We start from the raw sequence: 21,766 nt of genomic DNA, 5'->3' as shown, positions 1-21,766 counted from the left end.
GTAGTAATTTTTGACACTTTGTTATAATGTTTTCTATGACCACCCTCCCCAGCCTCATTTTCATAGGGATACAAAGCGCAGTGATGAAATGATGGTTCATTATAGTGGTACAGAGCTCTTATCTTCATCCGGCAAGAGTCATTTCCTTCTAAAGATTGAAATGCAAATGTGAAAATTAATGATAACTGCATTATCTGATAGCAGAGATAATACTGATTCACTGTCAGGGTAACACACAGTCTTTCTGTGATTTCTTCTCCATCTTCACAATATTCCTCTTACTGTCAAACTATCTCTACTGTTCGCTGTGTTTCAGGGGGGCTTTTTCTTTTTTCTTTTTTTTTAAATTTACATCAAATGGCATTTCTGTAGGTTTTCTATCTTGCACATTTTTTGCAATCAGAAGAAAAAAAAAAAGAAATGGAAAGCAGTACTGCTAATCTCCGCATCCGTCTTAGGTTTCATTGATACTATTAGCAATGGTTTTGGTTAAATTTTTTGCGTTATGCGTTTTTGTGAGTGTAAGGGATCGTTCAGACGAGCGTACTAAACAAATGCGTCATGTCTGTGTATTTTTACCCGCGGACTGATGGTTTGGGCATTGAAAATCACAGCATGCACCACTCTGATCAGACTCGTCCGTCATGCATAAGTCAATGGGTGCAAAAGAAACGGGTCACGTATACGTCACCATCCACATGTCATGTGTTTTTTTTTACACATCCATTATAATTATTAGGAGAGGAAAAACTGTATTTTTGATGTAATATTTATTAAATTGTCCATGCAACAACTACACACCATACGCATGTACAAAACGGACATAGGCTACGTTCACATTTGCGTCTTTGGGCGCAGCGTCGTTGACAGATACTGACGCATGCGTCATGCGCCCCCTATCTTTAAGATGGGGGGCGCATTGACATGCGCCGGTATGCGTTGTCATGCGTTGTATGATGCATGCATTTTTTTTGCGCACCAGACAGTGCGACGCTACAGGTTGCAGTTTTGATGCGTCACATTTCCGAAGAAAAACGCATGCATTCTGAGCTGTGCTGTGCAGCTCGGCAACTGAGCAGTTCCGGACGCCGCTAACACCGGGAACAGCTGATCGGCAGGGGTGCCAGGTGTCCGCCCTCACCAATCAGACACTAAAGACCTATCCCACGGATATACATTAATGCAAGTTTTGATAGGGCTTATTGTAGCATGTTGACAGACACTGGGGCCGGATTCGGGGATCTGCGTGGGAACATTTTTCCTAATGAATTGGTGAATAAATGACAGTGTCTTGCTTTTCTTTTCTCTTTTTCTGTTTTTCAGGTTTCCATATGCGGACTACATCGGATTCCCTGGACTACGGTAGACCTGCATGGCTTTTTTTTTTTTATAAATTGGTGAACCACTGATAGTATCGGAGAGTGTTTTTTCAAATAAAGTATTTTTTTGCCTGCATTTTTTTTTATTTTTGATTACTGGGTTAGTAAAGGAGGGGTCTGAACGACACCTCTCCATTACTAACACATGGGTTTAATGCCAGCTGTGCTTTTTACATATCCCAGCTGACATCAACCCCAAATTCCATTATCCCAATTTTCAATGCACCAGAGCAAACAGGAAGAGTAAAGGCAAAGCACCATAATCGGTATATCTCATGTCATGCGCCACTTCTGGGGTAGCTGCGGACTGATATTTTTAGACTAGGAAAGACCGAAAACCCAAGGAACTTCCAGCCTGATAATAAAAGCCCAAAGCTGTCTGCTTTACCTTGACTGGTGATGAAAAACACATCATTTTTGTTTAATTGTTTACTTATTTAGTAGGTTAAACCAGGCTAAACACCCTTTAAAGTCACATGAAAGGCACTAGAGGGTGCATATTTATTATATCTATCCATCCATCTATCTATCTATTTATCCATTTATCTATCTATCTATACATATATCTATTATCTATTTATTATATATTTAGTATATTTCTATCATCTATGTATATCTTTATATAATATTGCTTTATTCATTTTGTAAACTAGTTTTAAGTTAGATAGAGAATTACAGTATATAAAAGATGATGTCTAGAATACATTGCATACGGATACTAGGCGAGAAATAAATTGCACACTCCCATTGTACTCGCATGACATATGGAGCGGCATACATAGGAAACTTGCATGACACTCATCCAACTTTTCAGGATACACTGATGTGAGCAAACCCTTTGTCACATTTTGATAAGGAGGTGGAGATGCTGCTGATTGAGGTCAAACTGACAACATCTCATCCCCACCATACGCTGCATAATGCTGTCATGAAACTACAACTCCCAGCATAGTACTGTAAAGTTCATTGTGTCCATCTGGTGGAAAAAATAATTCCACACTCAATGTGGAGAACTGTAAAGTTATACACCTAGGCAGGCACAACTACTATTCAGGCTAGGGGGAGTAAAACTAGAAGAGTCACTTGTAGAGAAGGATCTGGGTATGCTTGTAGATCACAGACAACATATTAGCACAATGTCTATCAGCAGCTTCTAAAGCTAGAAGGATATTGTCGACGATTAAAAGTGGCATGGACTTGAAGGACAGGAACATGATACTGCCACTTTACAAAAGCATGAAATATGCAGTTTAGTCGTAGTTGCCAGTAGCAGTTTATAGGAAGAATACCCTGGATTTAGAAAAGCTACAAAGAGGAGCCATAAAACTGAAAAGTAGCATGGAGGATCTTGGCTTTGAAGAAAGACCAAAAAAATTACATGTATGTTCTTGAGAAGATAGCCCATACAAAAAGGATAGTCATAAGCTATTTCAAAATCGAAGGGGACACCCCGTCCACCTGGAGGATACAAGGCTTTTTTATCATAAAAGCTATTAATCTGTGGAATAGTCTACCTCACGAGCTGGTCACAGCATGAACAATCGATGGTTTAAAAAAAAAACTGTTTAGATGCTTTTATAGAAGAAAATAACATAAATAATTATGTCCATGGGTAAAGTTCTTTTCTACATGTTTGGTCCAGTGGATCGACAGTTGGGATCAAGCGGGAAAGGTCTTTTATTTATTTATTATTATTTGCTTCTATAGCAGCATTAGCTCCACAACACTTTTCAGACATTAGCATCACTGTCCCCCATCGGGGCTCATAATCTACATTCCCTATCAGTATGTTTTTAGAGTGTGGGAGGAAACTGAAGAACCCGGATTAAACCCACTAAACATAGTAACATAGTAACATAGTAACATAGTTAGTAAGGCCGAAAAAAGACATTTGTCCATCCAGTTCAGCCTATATTCCATCATAATAAATCCCCAGATCTACGTCCTTCTACAGAACCTAATAATTGTATGATACAATATTGTTCTGCTCCAGGAAGACATCCAGGCCTCTCTTGAACCCCTCGACTGAGTTCGCCATCACCACCTCCTCAGGCAAGCAATTCCAGATTCTCACTGCCCTAACAGTAAAGAATCCTCTTCTATGTTGGTGGAAAAACCTTCTCTCCTCCAGACGCAAAGAATGCCCCCTTGTGCCCGTCACCTTCCTTGGTATAAACAGATCCTCAGCGAGATATTTGTATTGTCCCCTTATATACTTATACATGGTTATTAGATCGCCCCTCAGTCGTCTTTTTTCTAGACTAAATAATCCTAATTTCGCTAATCTATCTGGGTATTGTAGTTCTCCCATCCCCTTTATTAATTTTGTTGCCCTCCTTTGTACTCTCTCTAGTTCCATTATATCCTTCCTGAGCACCGGTGCCCAAAACTGGACACAGTACTCCATGTGCGGTCTAACTAGGGATTTGTACAGAGGCAGTATAATGCTCTCATCATGTGTATCCAGACCTCTTTTAATGCACCCCATGATCCTGTTTGCCTTGGCAGCTGCTGCCTGGCACTGGCTGCTCCAGGTAAGTTTATCATTAACTAGGATCCCCAAGTCCTTCTCCCTGTCAGATTTACCCAGTGGTTTCCCGTTCAGTGTGTAATGGTGATATTGATTCCCTCTTCCCAATGTGTATAACCTTACATTTATCATTGTTAAACCTCATCTGCCACCTTTCAGCCCAAGTTTCCAACTTATCCAGATCCATCTGTAGCAGAATACTATCTTCTCTTGTATTAACTGCTTTACATAGTTTTGTATCATCTGCAAATATCGATATTTTACTGTGTAAACCTTCTACCAGATCATTAATGAATGTGTTGAAGAGAACAGGTCCCAATACTGACCCCTGCGGTACCCCACTGGTCACAGCGACCCAGTTAGAGACTATACCATTTATAACCACCCTCTGCTTTCTATCACTAAGCCAGTTACTAACCCATTTACACACATTTTCCCCCAGACCAAGCATTCTCATTTTGTGTACCAACCTCTTGTGCGGCACGGTATCAAACGCTTTGGAAAAATCGAGATATACCACGTCCAATGACTCACCGTGGTCCAGCCTATAGCTTACCTCTTCATAAAAACTGATTAGATTGGTTTGACAGGAGCGATTTCTCATAAACCCATGCTGATATGGAGTTAAACAGTTATTCTCATTGAGATAATCCAGAATAACATCCCTCAGAAACCCTTCAAATATTTTACCAACAATAGAGGTTAGACTTACTGGCCTATAATTTCCAGGTTCACTTTTAGAGCCCTTTTTGAATATTGGCACCACATTTGCTATGCGCCAGTCCTGCGGAACAGACCCTGTTGCTATAGAGTCACTAAAAATAAGAAATAATGGTTTATCTATTACATTACTTAGTTCTCTTAGTACTCGTGGGTGTATGCCATCCGGACCCGGAGATTTATCTATTTTAATCTTATTTAGCCGGTTTTGCACCTCTTCTTGGGTTAGATTGGTGACCCTTAATATAGGGTTTTCATTGTTTCTTGGGATTTCACCTAGCATTTCATTTTCCACCGTGAATACCGTGGAGAAGAAGGTGTTTAATATGTTAGCTTTTTCCTCGTCATCTACAACCATTCTTTCCTCACTATTTTTTAAGGGGCCTACATTTTCAGTTTTTATTCTTTTACTATTGATATAGTTGAAGAACAGTTTGGGATTAGTTTTACTCTCCTTAGCAATGTGCTTCTCTGTTTCCTTTTTGGCAGCTTTAATTAGTTTTTTAGATAAAGTATTTTTCTCCCTATAGTTTTTTAGAGCTTCAATGGTGCCATCCTGCTTTAGTAGTGCAAATGCTTTCTTTTTACTGTTAATTGCCTGTCTTACTTCTTTGTTTAGCCACATTGGGTTTTTCCTATTTCTAGTCCACGAGGAGAACAAACAAACTCTTTGCAGATGTTGTCTTGGTGCGATTTGAACCCAGGACCTCAACACTGCAAAGTTACAGTGCTAACCACTGAGCCACCATGCTGCCCGTTGGATTAAATCATGCATCGTGGTCGTGCATGTGCTCCTTCCATTCGTCTTGTCCTATCCATCTGTTGAACTTAGACATTGGTTTTAATCAATCATTTCTTACCTTTGAGTTCACTGTCACCTCCTACTGAGTTAAACTGTACACCTGCCAAATTATGCCAAATCAACCTCTGGCATGTAAGTCAACATGGCTATTTCACCAATGCACCATATGGTGAACACTATTAACATGGAACAAATATGGAAGGAAAATGGACAACTGGAAGAAAAAACTTAAACAAAGAGAAATACAACAAGGAACGGAAAAAAAAATCAGTTTTGAAATGGCTTAAAATATCCAAAATTTCAATTTTTATCAGAAGCTATTATCATCTCAGTGTCTATAAAGCCCATTGTGCCTATAGGACCATGCATGGAAAGGAGAACTAGCAGCAGCTTTGTAAACCTCTGATTGTAACATATCCCTCAAGATCTTGGGTACGCTCGTGATGTTTCATGCTTTACAGTTTTCGGTTATTTGGAAATGTAGCACAAAATCATGATTTTCCAGATTCATTAAGAAAGCAAGTGAGCATTATGGGAAGCACAGCTTTTATCGCCCACTAAGTTGGAAAGGAGAAACTCATTAATATTAAAAAAAACCCTCTCTGCTAATTAAAACAGCCATGTAGCAAGTTCCTAAAGGAATTTAAAATAAATAATGACTTACTCCATCAGATGATATGTATTTAAAGAAGGATTATTGATGTATCATCATGGTTACCGTAAAATATATTTATACAGGTAATTCATTGCCCGATTGGAAATACTCACACACTGGCACAAAGAGTGATCTTTGACAAGGAGCATTCCGATGTCCATACAATTTGGTCCGATATTGGGTGGTCGTGGTCTCCTCACCCAAGGGTGACAGCTTCATAGAAATATTTGAAGCTATCATGCTTGAGTCTGAGAATGGCGGCCAGTCCATGCATTGTGGTCCAATATCAGACCGATTTTTCTATATAAGTTGTCCGATACTATCCATTTTGGGAAGATCGGCCAAACGTTAATGTGTACATAAGCTCACTGAAGTCAGGAGAGATACCTGTCAGCTGAACGATCGTTATCTAATGTGTATGGCCAGCTTTAGTCTTAGTCTGTCAACTAAGCAAGAAAGCATAAAATGATTATATGAAATTCAGAAAACATGGCGGCTTCGTAGTAGAGTGTAATACCAGCCAACGTCCATGTACAAGAGTGGCGCTAGCTCATTTTTCTCTTTTCATTGAATATCTCCATGTACGGTGGTATATTGTAAAAGAAAAATATATTTTTTTAAATTAATAGAGGGGGTGTCACGCTGTCCAAGACCCTAATCTATTAGAGAAATAAGGGCGATGACCAGCTATCAAGAATATCTCTTGTGCTGGAGGACTCAGCATGTCGGCACTCTACGTAGGGAGTTCATTGAATTGTGTAACGCTATATCTCTACAGTGGTGGTGCTGCAAGGAAACTGAACACTTGTTGATACAATATTGATATCTAATCATCATGGAACCCTTCTCTCAAAAAGAGATTGCCCAAAATGGACAACTCTACAAAATACCTCCACATCAACGTATAATTCTAAATAAATCCCATGCAAGTCATTTCTACAGATTGGTTCTTTCAACTCACCATAAAAGGTAAAGAGGAGAGGACGGGAAATACAGGTGAATTTTCACTATACGGATCAAGACTGCTAATCAACTGCACGCAAACTGAATATTTAATAGCCTGACGGCACTTACCTACATGCAGAATGATCGTTTTCACAATCATTATGTGCGCACAGAAAAACAGTTCTCAGCAGCTAGAGAAGAAGAATGAATTTCCAGGACTTCAGATCATGGGCCAGACCAGTAGACAATGACCTGCAAATCTCTGATTATCTCCTGGCATTCACAGCTTCTGATTGGGCTGACGCAATATTGTGTGTGTGCCATGCCACAATGATGATGTTTGCTAATCAAAAAGAGAACCGAGATTTCCGGAATTTAGAAGACACTGTCCAACGGCCACAGTATACTGACCTGGCCGATGGACCAGAATCCTGAGAATCGAATTCTCCCAACTCTGTCGATAGCGCATATCTTTTTTACTCGGGATGATGTGATGCCGAGAGCAATTATTTCTAAGCAAACCTTAAAAATAAAATAATCTCAGGAAAAATTTTTTTGCTCACTCATAGGATGATTGGCAGCCTGTTTAGACAGGCCAATTATCGGCACGTGTAAGTGCACCGGAAATACAACACTATCATATCAGTCACAATGGTAGAGGAAGCCGAGCACCACCGGCAATCCACAGAGCCAACACCATCAGCTGAACAAAATTACCGCAGGCATAAACCCTTTTCCTTTAGGTGCACACTGTACACCAGAGCAAAGTGCATAATCCAAGTGAAAAGAAAAGACGTGACGCTCACCGGAATAAAATCCAAACTTTATTGGTCCAAAAACTCAGGCAGGTGGGGGGCTGGAGAGTGCAAAGACGATGGCCGTTTTGCGCGCTGTTGCTTCTATGGGTCTTTGAAGTGAAGGGGGAGGAGGGGAATTATATCCCCGAAAGGAGGGTATAGCCCACCCACCAAACCTCACTGTCACCTGAATTTGGAGGGAACAATCTTCAGCCATGGAGGCGGGGTTTTTGGTTGTTTGATTCACCCTTTCCTTACCCGCTGGCTGCATGCTGGCTGCAATATTGGATTGAAGTTCATTCTCTGTCCTCCATAGTACACGCCTGTCCCTGTAGATTTTTCTACATCAGCAAAACAATACGCCCGTTATTTGTGCGATTCAGGGAACATTGTAACTCCATACTTACGGGCAAAGGTGTACCCAGGTTGATAAAACACATTAGGGAAGCTCATGATGGTAATCCGCATGTTATTACTTTCGCAGGTTTGGAAAAGGTAGTGTTACCCCCACAAGGGGGCGATCTTCACAGACATCCCCTGCAAAGGAAGGCTAAATGGATAATGTGCTCCCAAGCACTGGGTCCCACAGGTTTCAATGATCACAATGATATGTCAGTGTTCCCCTGATTTTCTGCTTGTATATATTTTTTTGTATATAAATAAAATTATTATTATTATTATTATTATTGTATTCTGTACAGATGGAATTAATGTGCTTTTTTGGTGCTTATTGTTTTTTATCTTTTATGTCAAGCACTAAGTGTTCATTGTATGTTCTTGTATTTTAAGTGAGGTTTGGTGGGCGGGCTATACCCTCCTTTCGGGTATATAATCCCCCTCCTCCCCCTTCACTTCAAAGACCCATAGAAGCGCAACAGAGCGCGAAACGGCCGTCGTCACTCTCCAGCCCCCCACCTGCCTGAGATTTTTTAAACAGTTTTTTGGACCAATAGAGTTTGGATTTTATTCCGATGAGTGCCACCTCTTTTCTCTTCACTTGGACTATCATATCAGTGAGCTCATGTGACCATTTGCTAGAAATCAGTAAATTGCATCCTTATCTACAACTACCAACTTATATACTGTACGTGGCTATTAATTATCATAAATATCTAGATTAGTAAACAACACAACCACATGTAACCGAGGCACCAGATCTGTATGACGTCCTGTTACAAACAAACCAAGGAGTAAAAACAGAATCTTCTAAAATGAAGTTTAAAAAAATGCTAAAAATTTGATGTCCTCATTAGCAGGTCAACAAACATAAAGGATCATATGACCCAAACATACATATTACCACTGATTAATCCAGTGGTCTGCAACCGTTTCTAAAACTATAACTCCCAGTATCCCCTTACTGTCACAGCTATGAGGCCGCTGGATAAACGAAGTGCTAAAATACATAAAAAGCATGTAATACATTCTAATATATTTCCCCTCACCTGGTCCATCCCAGCCATCTGCCATTGTCCCGGCGTGTAAAGTTTTGTCTGACGTTGCCTCTCCATCCAATTCTGTTGTTTCATGACCGCCCTCTTCATTGGCTGAAAGTCAAATAAACAGGGACATCATTTATTAAAAGTAGAGAGTCGCAGATGTGTAGATATTATAGAGAGAGAGAGAGGAGAGAGAGAGAGAGAGTGTCGGAATGAGGAGCCAGGAGCCCACCAGTAACCAACTCCAGGGTCCCGCTTTTCAACTATTTACAAATGTGACATTTTCCTCAATCCCAAATTTATATACCAATGATCTGGGTAGATCGTTAAATGAATAAGATGCCGCCTTTGTCTGTACATAGTGATTCAAGTGTATTGTGCCAAGTACTGCTCATATAAGAGGGTGGTGGCCCACCGGAGGATTTTCCTGTTCTCCTGTGGGCCAGTCCAAGCTTGTATATATATATATATATATATATATATATATATATATATATATATATATATATATATATATCAGTGTACACACAGATGGGCATACAGATCAGTGTAATGGAAACATGCAAATTGCTATACAAGAAATAAAATATCCACCGGCCGCTCTGCTTCTAATGTAAGGAGGATAATAGTCACACTGCTCCGAGCGTGTTTTACATTCAGATCTGATTCCTTCTGCACACTATAATCCTTTGTTTAAAAGTCTGGCAAACAATTCTTCTTTTATGTATACACTCCTTCAGTCTTCTTGTGATCTTAGTTTTTATTATATGTGTTCTTCTCTTCTGCTATATTGCAATTTCCTTTAAGAAGTATTAAACAAATGGATTCCGACTTGTAGCCTGGATATTATTTCTACTGCGCTAAGAGTTCAGATGAAAGCAGAGAAAGAAATTGTACCATGGAGTTTGCCTGGTGAGAAATGAGCACTTTTCGTTCAAGTTCATAAAGACGCAGCAGAACGTTCAGGAAGGAGGGGGTTAAATATTTTCTTTAACCTTTAAAGCCCACAGGGCCCAGACTGACATCAAGTTACTGGCATTACAACAACTTCAGAAAAGAAGGGTCAAGCACAAATTTGTTCAGTGGCTGCAAACTTTGGACTAACCAACACATCCATTTTTGTTTTGCTCTTAGAGTAAGTCCATACCTTCGCCCATTAACATTAAAGGGGTTTTCCAGTTTGGGAAAACACCTATGCTATGGCTGCAGTTTGTTTAAAAAAAAAAAAGAAAACGTCCTTTACTAACTCTCCTACAGTGGAGCGCTGAGTCTTCAACACTGTCACCAGTGTCCGTTATTGTCTGCAGCACTGCAGAAAATCAGTGAGCTCAGTAGTGCTTACGTTAGCCGCCAGTGTCTGTTATTGTCTGCAGTGCTGATGTCACACCACCAGTGTCTGTCATTGTCTCCAGTGCTGATGTCACACCACCAGTGTCTGTCATTGTCTGCAGTGCTGATGTCACACCACCAGTGTCTGTCATTGTCTGCAGTGCTGATGTCACACCGCCAATGCCTATTATTGTCTCCAGTGCTGATGTCACACCGCCAATGTCTGCTATTGTCTCCAGTGCTGATGTCATGCCGCCAGTGTCTGTTATTGTCTCCAGTGCTGACATCACGCCACCAGTGCCTGTTATTGTATCCAGTGCTAATGTCATGTTGCCAATGCCTGTTATCGTCTCCAGTGCTGATGTCACACCACCAGTGTCTGTCATTGTCTCCAGTGCTGATGTCACACCACCAGTGTCTGTCATTGTCTCCAGTGCTGATATCACACCACAAGTGTCTGTCATTGTCTCCAGTGCTGATATCACACCACAAGTGTCTGTCATTGTCTCCAGTGCTGATATCACACCACAAGTGTCTGTTATTGTCTCCAGTGCTGATATCACACCACCAGTGTCTGTCATTGTCTCCAGTGCTGATGTCACACCACCAGTGTCTGTCATTGTCTCCAGTGCTGATATCACACCACAAGTGTCTGTCATTGTCTCCAGTGCTGATATCACACCACAAGTGTCTGTCATTGTCTCCAGTGCTGATATCACACCACAAGTGTCTGTTATTGTCTCCAGTGCTGATATCACACCACAAGTGTCTGTCATTGTCTGCAGTGCTGATATCACACCACCAGTGTCTTTCATTGTCTGCAGTGCTGATATCACACCACCAGTGTCTGTCATTGTCTCCAGTGCTGATGTCACACCACCAGTGTCTGTCATTGTCTGCAGTGCTGATATCACACCACCAGTGTCTGTCATTGTCTCCAGTGCTGATGTCACACCACCAGTGTCTGTCATTGTCTCCAGTGCTGATATCACACCACCAGTGTCTGTCATTGTCTCCAGTGCTGATGTCACACCACCAGTGTCTGTCATTGTCTCCAGTGCTGATATCACACCACCAGTGTCTGTTATTGTCTCCAGTGCTGATGTCACACCACCAGTGTCTGTCATTGTCTCCAGTGCTGATATCACACCACCAGTGTCTGTCATTGTCTCCAGTGCTGATATCACACCACCAGTGTCTGTCATTGTCTCCAGTGCTGATATCACACCACCAGTGTCTGTCATTGTCTCCAGTGCTGATATCACACCACCAGTGTCTGTCATTGTCTCCAGTGCTGATATCACACCACAAGTGTCTGTCATTGTCTCCAGTGCTGATATCACACCACAAGTGTCTGTCATTGTCTCCAGTGCTGATATCACACCACCAGTGTCTGTCATTGTCTGCAGTGCTGATATCACACCACCAGTGTCTGTCATTGTCTCCAGTGCTGATATCACACCACCAGTGTCTGTCATTGTCTCCAGTGCTGATATCACACCACAAGTGTCTGTCATTGTCTCCAGTGCTGATATCACACCACAAGTGTCTGTCATTGTCTCCAGTGCTGATATCACACCACAAGTGTCTGTTATTGTCTCCAGTGCTGATATCACACCACCAGTGTCTGTCATTGTCTCCAGTGCTGATATCACACCACCAGTGTCTGTCATTGTCTCCAGTGCTGATATCACACCACCAGTGTCTGTCATTGTCTCCAGTGCTGATATCACACCACCAGTGTCTGTCATTGTCTCCAGTGCTGATATCACACCACCAGTGTCTGTCATTGTCTCCAGTGCTGATATCACACCACAAGTGTCTGTTATTGTCTCCAGTGCTGATATCACACCACCAGTGTCTGTCATTGTCTCCAGTGCTGATATCACACCACAAGTGTCTGTCATTGTCTGCAGTGCTGATATCACACCACCAGTGTCTGTCATTGTCTCCAGTGCTGATATCACACCACAAGTGTCTGTCATTGTCTCCAGTGCTGATATCACACCACCAGTGTCTGTCATTGTCTCCAGTGCTGATATCACACCACAAGTGTCTGTCATTGTCTCCAGTGCTGATATCACACCACCAGTGTCTGTCATTGTCTCCAGTGCTGATATCACACCACAAGTGTCTGTTATTGTCTCCAGTGCTGATATCACACCACCAGTGTCTGTCATTGTCTCCAGTGCTGATATCACACCACCAGTGTCTGTCATTGTCTCCAGTGCTGATATCACACCACAAGTGTCTGTCATTGTCTCCAGTGCTGATATCACACCACAAGTGTCTGTCATTGTCTCCAGTGCTGATATCACACCACCAGTGTCTGTCATTGTCTCCAGTGCTGATATCACACCACAAGTGTCTGTTATTGTCTCCAGTGCTGATATCACACCACAAGTGTCTGTCATTGTCTGCAGTGCTGATATCACACCACCAGTGTCTTTCATTGTCTGCAGTGCTGATATCACACCACCAGTGTCTGTCATTGTCTCCAGTGCTGATATCACACCACCAGTGTCTGTCATTGTCTCCAGTGCTGATGTCACACCACCAGTGTCTGTCATTGTCTCCAGTGCTGATATCACACCACCAGTGTCTGTCATTGTCTCCAGTGCTGATGTCACACCACCAGTGTCTGTCATTGTCTCCAGTGCTGATATCACACCACCAGTGTCTGTTATTGTCTCCAGTGCTGATGTCACACCACCAGTGTCTGTCATTGTCTCCAGTGCTGATATCACACCACCAGTGTCTGTCATTGTCTCCAGTGCTGATATCACACCACCAGTGTCTGTCATTGTCTCCAGTGCTGATATCACACCACCAGTGTCTGTCATTGTCTCCAGTGCTGATATCACACCACCAGTGTCTGTCATTGTCTCCAGTGCTGATATCACACCACAAGTGTCTGTCATTGTCTCCAGTGCTGATATCACACCACAAGTGTCTGTCATTGTCTCCAGTGCTGATATCACACCACCAGTGTCTGTCATTGTCTGCAGTGCTGATATCACACCACCAGTGTCTGTCATTGTCTCCAGTGCTGATATCACACCACCAGTGTCTGTCATTGTCTCCAGTGCTGATATCACACCACAAGTGTCTGTCATTGTCTCCAGTGCTGATATCACACCACAAGTGTCTGTCATTGTCTCCAGTGCTGATATCACACCACAAGTGTCTGTTATTGTCTCCAGTGCTGATATCACACCACCAGTGTCTGTCATTGTCTCCAGTGCTGATATCACACCACCAGTGTCTGTCATTGTCTCCAGTGCTGATATCACACCACCAGTGTCTGTCATTGTCTCCAGTGCTGATATCACACCACCAGTGTCTGTCATTGTCTCCAGTGCTGATATCACACCACCAGTGTCTGTCATTGTCTCCAGTGCTGATATCACACCACAAGTGTCTGTTATTGTCTCCAGTGCTGATATCACACCACCAGTGTCTGTCATTGTCTCCAGTGCTGATATCACACCACAAGTGTCTGTCATTGTCTGCAGTGCTGATATCACACCACCAGTGTCTGTCATTGTCTCCAGTGCTGATATCACACCACAAGTGTCTGTCATTGTCTCCAGTGCTGATATCACACCACCAGTGTCTGTCATTGTCTCCAGTGCTGATATCACACCACAAGTGTCTGTCATTGTCTCCAGTGCTGATATCACACCACCAGTGTCTGTCATTGTCTCCAGTGCTGATATCACACCACAAGTGTCTGTTATTGTCTCCAGTGCTGATATCACACCACCAGTGTCTGTCATTGTCTCCAGTGCTGATATCACACCACCAGTGTCTGTCATTGTCTCCAGTGCTGATATCACACCACAAGTGTCTGTTATTGTCTCCAGTGCTGATATCACACCACAAGTGTCTGTCATTGTCTGCAGTGCTGATATCACACCACCAGTGTCTGTCATTGTCTCCAGTGCTGATATCACACCACAAGTGTCTGTCATTGTCTCCAGTGCTGATATCACACCACCAGTGTCTGTCATTGTCTCCAGTGCTGATATCACACCACAAGTGTCTGTCATTGTCTCCAGTGCTGATATCACACCACAAGTGTCTGTCATTGTCTCCAGTGCTGATATCACACCACAAGTGTCTGTTATTGTCTCCAGTGCTGATATCACACCACCAGTGTCTGTCATTGTCTCCAGTGCTGATATCACACCACCAGTGTCTGTCATTGTCTCCAGTGCTGATATCACACCACCAGTGTCTGTCATTGTCTCCAGTGCTGATATCACACCACAAGTGTCTGTTATTGTCTCCAGTGCTGATATCACACCACAAGTGTCTGTCATTGTCTCCAGTGCTGATATCACACCACCAGTGTCTGTCATTGTCTCCAGTGCTGATATCACACCACCAGTGTCTGTCATTGTCTCCAGTGCTGATATCACACCACAAGTGTCTGTTATTGTCTCCAGTGCTGATATCACACCACAAGTGTCTGTCATTGTCTCCAGTGCTGATATCACACCACCAGTGTCTGTCATTGTCTCCAGTGCTGATATCACACCACAAGTGTCTGTTATTGTCTCCAGTGCTGATATCACACCACCAGTGTCTGTCATTGTCTCCAGTGCTGATATCACACCACAAGTGTCTGTCATTGTCTCCAGTGCTGATATCACACCACAAGTGTCTGTTATTGTCTCCAGTGCTGATATCACACCACAAGTGTCTGTCATTGTCTCCAGTGCTGATATCACACCACAAGTGTCTGTCATTGTCTGCAGTGCTGATATCACACCACCAGTGTCTGTCATTGTCTCCAGTGCTGATGTCACACCACCAGTGTCTGTCATTGTCTCCAGTGCTGATATCACACCACCAGTGTCTGTCATTGTCTCCAGTGCTGATATCACACCACCAGTGTCTGTCATTGTCTCCAGTGCTGATATCACACCACCAGTGTCTGTCATTGTCTCCAGTGCTGATATCACACCACCAGTGTCTGTCATTGTCTCCAGTGCTGATATCACACCACAAGTGTCTGTTATTGTCTCCAGTGCTGATATCACACCACCAGTGTCTGTCATTGTCTCCAGTGCTGATATCACACCACCAGTGTCTGTTATTGTCTGCAGTGCTGATATCACACCACCAGTGTCTGTCATTGTCTCCAGTGCTGATATCACACCACAAGTGTCTGTCATTGTCTGCAGTGCTGATATCACACCACCAGTGTCTGTCATTGTCTCCAGTGCTGATATCACACCACAAGTGTCTGTCATTGTCTCCAGTGCTGATATCACACCACCAGTGTCTGTCATTGTCTCCAGTGCTGATGTCACACCACCAGTGTCTGTCATTGTCTCCAGTGCTGATATCACACCACCAGTGTCTGTCATTGTCTCCAGTGCTGATATCACACCACAAGTGTCTGTCATTGTCTCCAGTGCTGATATCACACCACCAGTGTCTGTCATTGTCTCCAGTGCTGATATCACACCACAAGTGTCTGTTATTGTCTCCAGTGCTGATATCACACCACCAGTGTCTGTCATTGTCTCCAGTGCTGATATCACACCACCAGTGTCTGTCATTGTCTCCAGTGCTGATGTCACACCACCAGTGTCTGTCATTGTCTCCAGTGCTGATATCACACCACCAGTGTCTGTCATTGTCTCCAGTGCTGATATCACACCACAAGTGTCTGTTATTGTCTCCAGTGCTGATATCACACCACCAGTGTCTGTCATTGTCTCCAGTGCTGATATCACACCACCAGTGTCTGTCATTGTCTGCAGTGCTGATATCACACCACCAGTGTCTGTCATTGTCTCCAGTGCTGATATCACACCACCAGTGTCTGTCATTGTCTCCAGTGCTGATATCACACCACCAGTGTCTGTCATTGTCTGCAGTGCTGATATCACACCACAAGTGTCTGTTATTGTCTCCAGTGCTGATATCACACCACCAGTGTCTGTCATTGTCTCCAGTGCTGATATCACACCACCAGTGTCTGTCATTGTCTCCAGTGCTGATATCACACCACAAGTGTCTGTCATTGTCTCCAGTGCTGATATCACACCACCAGTGTCTGTCATTGTCTCCAGTGCTGATATCACACCACAAGTGTCTGTCATTGTCTCCAGTGCTGATATCACACCACCAGTGTCTGTCATTGTCTCCAGTGCTGATATCACACCACCAGTGTCTGTCATTGTCTCCAGTGCTGATATCACACCACAAGTGTCTGTCATTGTCTCCAGTGCTGATATCACACCACAAGTGTCTGTCATTGTCTCCAGTGCTGATATCACACCACAAGTGTCTGTTATTGTCTCCAGTGCTGATATCACACCACCAGTGTCTGTCATTGTCTCCAGTGCTGATATCACACCACCAGTGTCTGTCATTGTCTCCAGTGCTGATATCACACCACCAGTGTCTGTCATTGTCTCCAGTGCTGATATCACACCACAAGTGTCTGTTATTGTCTCCAGTGCTGATATCACACCACAAGTGTCTGTCATTGTCTCCAGTGCTGATATCACACCACCAGTGTCTGTCATTGTCTCCAGTGCTGATATCACACCACAAGTGTCTGTCATTGTCTCCAGTGCTGATATCACACCACAAGTGTCTGTTATTGTCTCCAGTGCTGATATCACACCACAAGTGTCTGTCATTGTCTCCAGTGCTGATATCACACCACCAGTGTCTGTCATTGTCTCCAGTGCTGATATCACACCACAAGTGTCTGTTATTGTCTCCAGTGCTGATATCACACCACCAGTGTCTGTCATTGTCTCCAGTGCTGATATCACACCACCAGTGTCTGTTATTGTCTCCAGTGCTGATGTCACACCACCAGTGTCTGTCATTGTCTCCAGTGCTGATATCACACCACCAGTGTCTGTCATTGTCTCCAGTGCTGATGTCACACCACCAGTGTCTGTCATTGTCTCCAGTGCTGATGTCACACCACCAGTGTCTGTTATTGTCTCCAGTGCTGATGTCACACCACCAGTGTCTGTTATTGTCTGCAGTGCTGATGTCACACCACCAGTGTCTGTCATTGTCTGCAGTGCTGATATCACACCACCAGTGTCTGTTATTGTCTCCAGTGCTGATATCACACCACCAGTGTCTGTTATTGTCTCCAGTGCTGATGTCACACCACCAGTGTCTGTTATTGTCTCCAGTGCTGATGTCACACCACCAGTGTCTGTCATTGTCTGCAGTGCTGATATCACACCACCAGTGTCTGTCATTGTCTGCAGTGCTGATATCACACCACCAGTGTCTGTCATTGTCTGCAGTGCTGATATCACACCACCAGTGTCTGTCATTGTCTGCAGTGCTGATATCACACCACCAGTGTCTGTCATTGTCTCCAGTGCTGATGTCACACCACCAGTGTCTGTTATTGTCTCCAGTGCTGATGTCACACCACCAGTGTCTGTCATTGTCTGCAGTGCTGATGTCACACCACCAGTGTCTGTCATTGTCTGCAGTGCTGATATCACACCACCAGTGTCTGTCATTGTCTCCAGTGCTGATATCACACCACCAGTGTCTGTCATTGTCTCCAGTGCTGATGTCACACCACCAGTGTCTGTTATTGTCTGCAGTGCTGATGTCACACCACCAGTGTCTGTTATTGTCTGCAGTGCTGATGTCATACCGCCAGTGTTTGTTATTGTCTGCAGTGCTGACATCATGTTAACAGCGCTGCAACCAATCAGTGTGCGCATTAATTGATTCATGCTATCAACTCTGGCCAGTCTCACACGTCCAGATAATTCCGGTACCTGAGAAAACGGTACCAGAGTTATCCGTGTCCGTGTGCTCATGTAGGCTATCCGTGTGGGATCCGTGTGATGTCCGTGAGTATGCTATTAGGGTCCGTGTGCTGTACGTGTGCTGTCTGTTTGCTGTACGTGTGTCCGTGTCCGTGTATTGCAACAATTTTTACAATTTTAGGCCTCTTTCACACGTCTAGATAATTCTGGTACCGGAGAAATCGGTACCGGAATTATCCGTGTCCGTGTGCTCACGTAGCACATCAGTGTGGCACACATGCGGCAGCCGTGTGCTGCCCGTGTGCAGACTGAGGACCACACGCACCGTGCAGGAGACAGCGATACAGTTAAGCGCTGTCCCCTGCGTGTGGTGCTGAAGCCTGCATTCATTCCTTCTCCCCAGCAGCGTTCGCTGGAGAGAAGGAATGAAAAATCAAGGTTTTTTCCCCCTTAAAAATAAAGTTTGTGAGTCACCACCCGCCTCCCATCCCCTGTGCGCCCCCCCCGCTTGCTGGGAAATACTCACCCAGCTCCTGCGATGTACCATGTGACCGCTCACACAGGACCTGCTGCCAGCGCTGAGAGCATACATCGCAGGAGCTGGGTGAGTATTTCCCGGCAAGCGGGGGGGGCGCACAGGGGATGGGAGGCGGGTGGTGACTCACAAACTTTATTTTTAAGGAAAAAAAACCTTGATTTTTCATTCCTTCTCTCCAGCGAACGCTGCTGGGTCGAAGAAATGAATGCCGGCTTCAGCACCACACGCAGGGGGGACAGCGCTTACTGTAGCGCTGTCTCTCCTGCAGGCAGTACGTGCACACGGAGGAGAGTGCACACTGTTCTCCGCGTGCACGTGTGCTGTCCGTATTGTGGTTCATGCTGCTGGTAAAAAACGGACATGTCAACGTGTTTTGCACACGGACACACGTTCCGTGTGAAAACACGCACATGTGCAGAAACACATAGATTCTAATGGGTCTACGTGTGTCAGTGTCTCCGGTACGTGAGAAAACCGTCACTACACGTACCGGAGACACACGTGTGAAAGAGGCCTTAACCCTATGACAGGAAAAACGCACATGGACAGCACACGGATGGCACACAAACAGCATCCGTGTGCAGTACATGTTTACACGGACCCATTGACTTTAATGGGTCCATGTGATCCGTGCGTTCCCATAAACACTGACATGTCTCTGTGTTTTGAAAACAGACACACGGTCCGTGAAAACATGCTGACATGTGCAGAGACACATTTATTTTAACGTGTCTACGTGAGTCAGTGTCTCCGGTACGTGAGGAAACTGTCACCACATGTCCTGGAGCCACTGACGTGTGAAACCGGCCTCTGGGAGAGCTGCTGATCTCACTGACTGGCTGCAATGCTGTTCAAATGCAGAAAACAATAGATGCTGGAAGCAGCAGGGGAGACTCAGCACTGGACCCCGGGAGGGTGAGCAAAGTAGATTTTTTTTTGTTTTTTTAATAAACTGCAACTGATGGTGAGGAGCTTTCCAAAACTATAAAATTCTTTTATAGACCCTACTTATAGGACAGCTACTTCTATTAGGTAGCACAGAGGATAGTTTTCTATTTTCTGAAGAAGAGATAATTTGCATATCTGGCATCCATGCAATCTGTGTGGTGAATGTGTTTAATATTGCAAAGTATAGGAGATGCTTTGTAATTTCATTCTTTATTTATTTATACCAGCAAAACACAGATGGCACACTGATCACACACTGATGACACCCTGATCACACACTGATCACACACTGATGACACACTGATGACACACTGATCACACACTGATCACACACTGATGACACCCTGATCACACACTGATCACACACTGATCACACACTGATGACACACTGATCACACACTGATGACACCCTGATCACACACTGATCACACCCTGATCACACACTGATCACACACTGATCACACACTGATCACACACTGATCACACACTGATGACACCCTGATCACACCCTGATCACACACTGATGACACCCTGATCACACACTGATCACACACTGATCACACACTGATCACACACTGATCACACCCTGATCACACACTGATCACACACTGGTCACACACTGATCACACACTGATGACACCCTGATCACACCCTGATCACACACTGATGACACCCTGATCACACACTGATCACACACTGATCACACACTGATCACACACTGATCACACACTGATGACACCCTGATCACACACTGAGCACACACTGATCACACCCTGATCACACACTGATCACACACTGATCACACACTGATCACACACTGATGACACCCTGATCACACCCTGATCACACACTGATGACACACTGATCACACACTGATCACACCCTGATCACACACTGATGACACACTGATCACACCCTGATCACACACTGATCACACACTGATCACACACTGATCACACACTGATACTGTTTTTTCCCACACCAGTTTTATAGATGTGTGAAGGAAGCCTTAATGTAAGAGCAAGCCAACCATGAGCTGGTAGAAGAAAGAGAAAAATACCTAACAAGATGCACTAAATCTAATATTTCATGACCCCCCTTATGTCTCATGTTGATAAATTTGCAATGTGTGCCATTTTTGTCCGACATACCCGTCAAAGCAATTGATGAATGTCCTCTAATTCCAGATTGTTTTGCTATTATACATTATGCATATACAAGGTGTATCCTGATATATAAATTATGTATTCATGGCGGCTGACTACGGCCCCGCTAAATGCAGTAAGCTGTACATTAATAAGATGGAGCATCTCACCGGTGAGGGGGTTATATTGGACCTGGAAAATAACAAATCTAGGCAGGAAAGATAATGTGGAGCCTGCAGGTGGGGTCTGCAAGCTGTTAACACGGGGGTGTTCAATCAGCTCTAATCAGTGATCTATCAGTGTCCTCATTCTAGCCATATCCTGCGAAACAAGGAGTCAAAGATTCAGGTCAATAAGCTTATAGGCGATTTGCACAAACGTCTCCTACAGCAAGGTAACAACCAAAGTCAAATTGGCTTTTCTTCCAAGTACATTCATTTGTTTGTTTAGGCTAAACTTGTAATTCACCCTTCTAAATAGACTTAACATAAGAGGAAGAAGAAGAATGCCAATAAAGAGATAGTTGTAAGGGCGGATTCTGGATATTTACTCACTGATCCATTTAAAGGAAACACATGAAAATTACGAGTCTCTCTCTCCATTAACAAATAAGCAAATATTATAGGGAAACTGTGAAGCCGCCATACACATTAGATAGCTGACCGCCAACTCATCGGATGACAGCTATCTCTCCTGACTCGCCCATAGAAAGGTTTGGCAGCGCTTTCCTGTATTCTCCTGAAGTGATAGCGGTTTTT

General features: G+C 43.8%; 1 protein-coding gene across 2 annotated transcripts in view; it reads right to left on the bottom strand.

Moving 5' to 3' along the window:
• Positions 1-21,766, bottom strand: part of ZFPM2 (zinc finger protein, FOG family member 2) — a 590,333-nt gene that overhangs the window by 467,896 nt on the left and 100,671 nt on the right. For both annotated transcript variants that reach the window (XM_069731765.1, XM_069731766.1), the window contains exon 3: positions 9,274-9,375. In XM_069731765.1, the coding sequence (XP_069587866.1) occupies positions 9,274-9,375 (102 nt within the window). The remainder of the gene's footprint in view (positions 1-9,273; positions 9,376-21,766) is intronic.

Source organism: Ranitomeya imitator, chromosome 6, assembly GCF_032444005.1.
Source record: "Ranitomeya imitator isolate aRanImi1 chromosome 6, aRanImi1.pri, whole genome shotgun sequence".
NCBI classification, from domain to species: domain Eukaryota; kingdom Metazoa; phylum Chordata; class Amphibia; order Anura; family Dendrobatidae; genus Ranitomeya; species Ranitomeya imitator.
The sequence above is the reverse complement of the archived record's forward strand: the minus strand, read 5'-3'. Positions and strand labels throughout refer to the sequence as shown.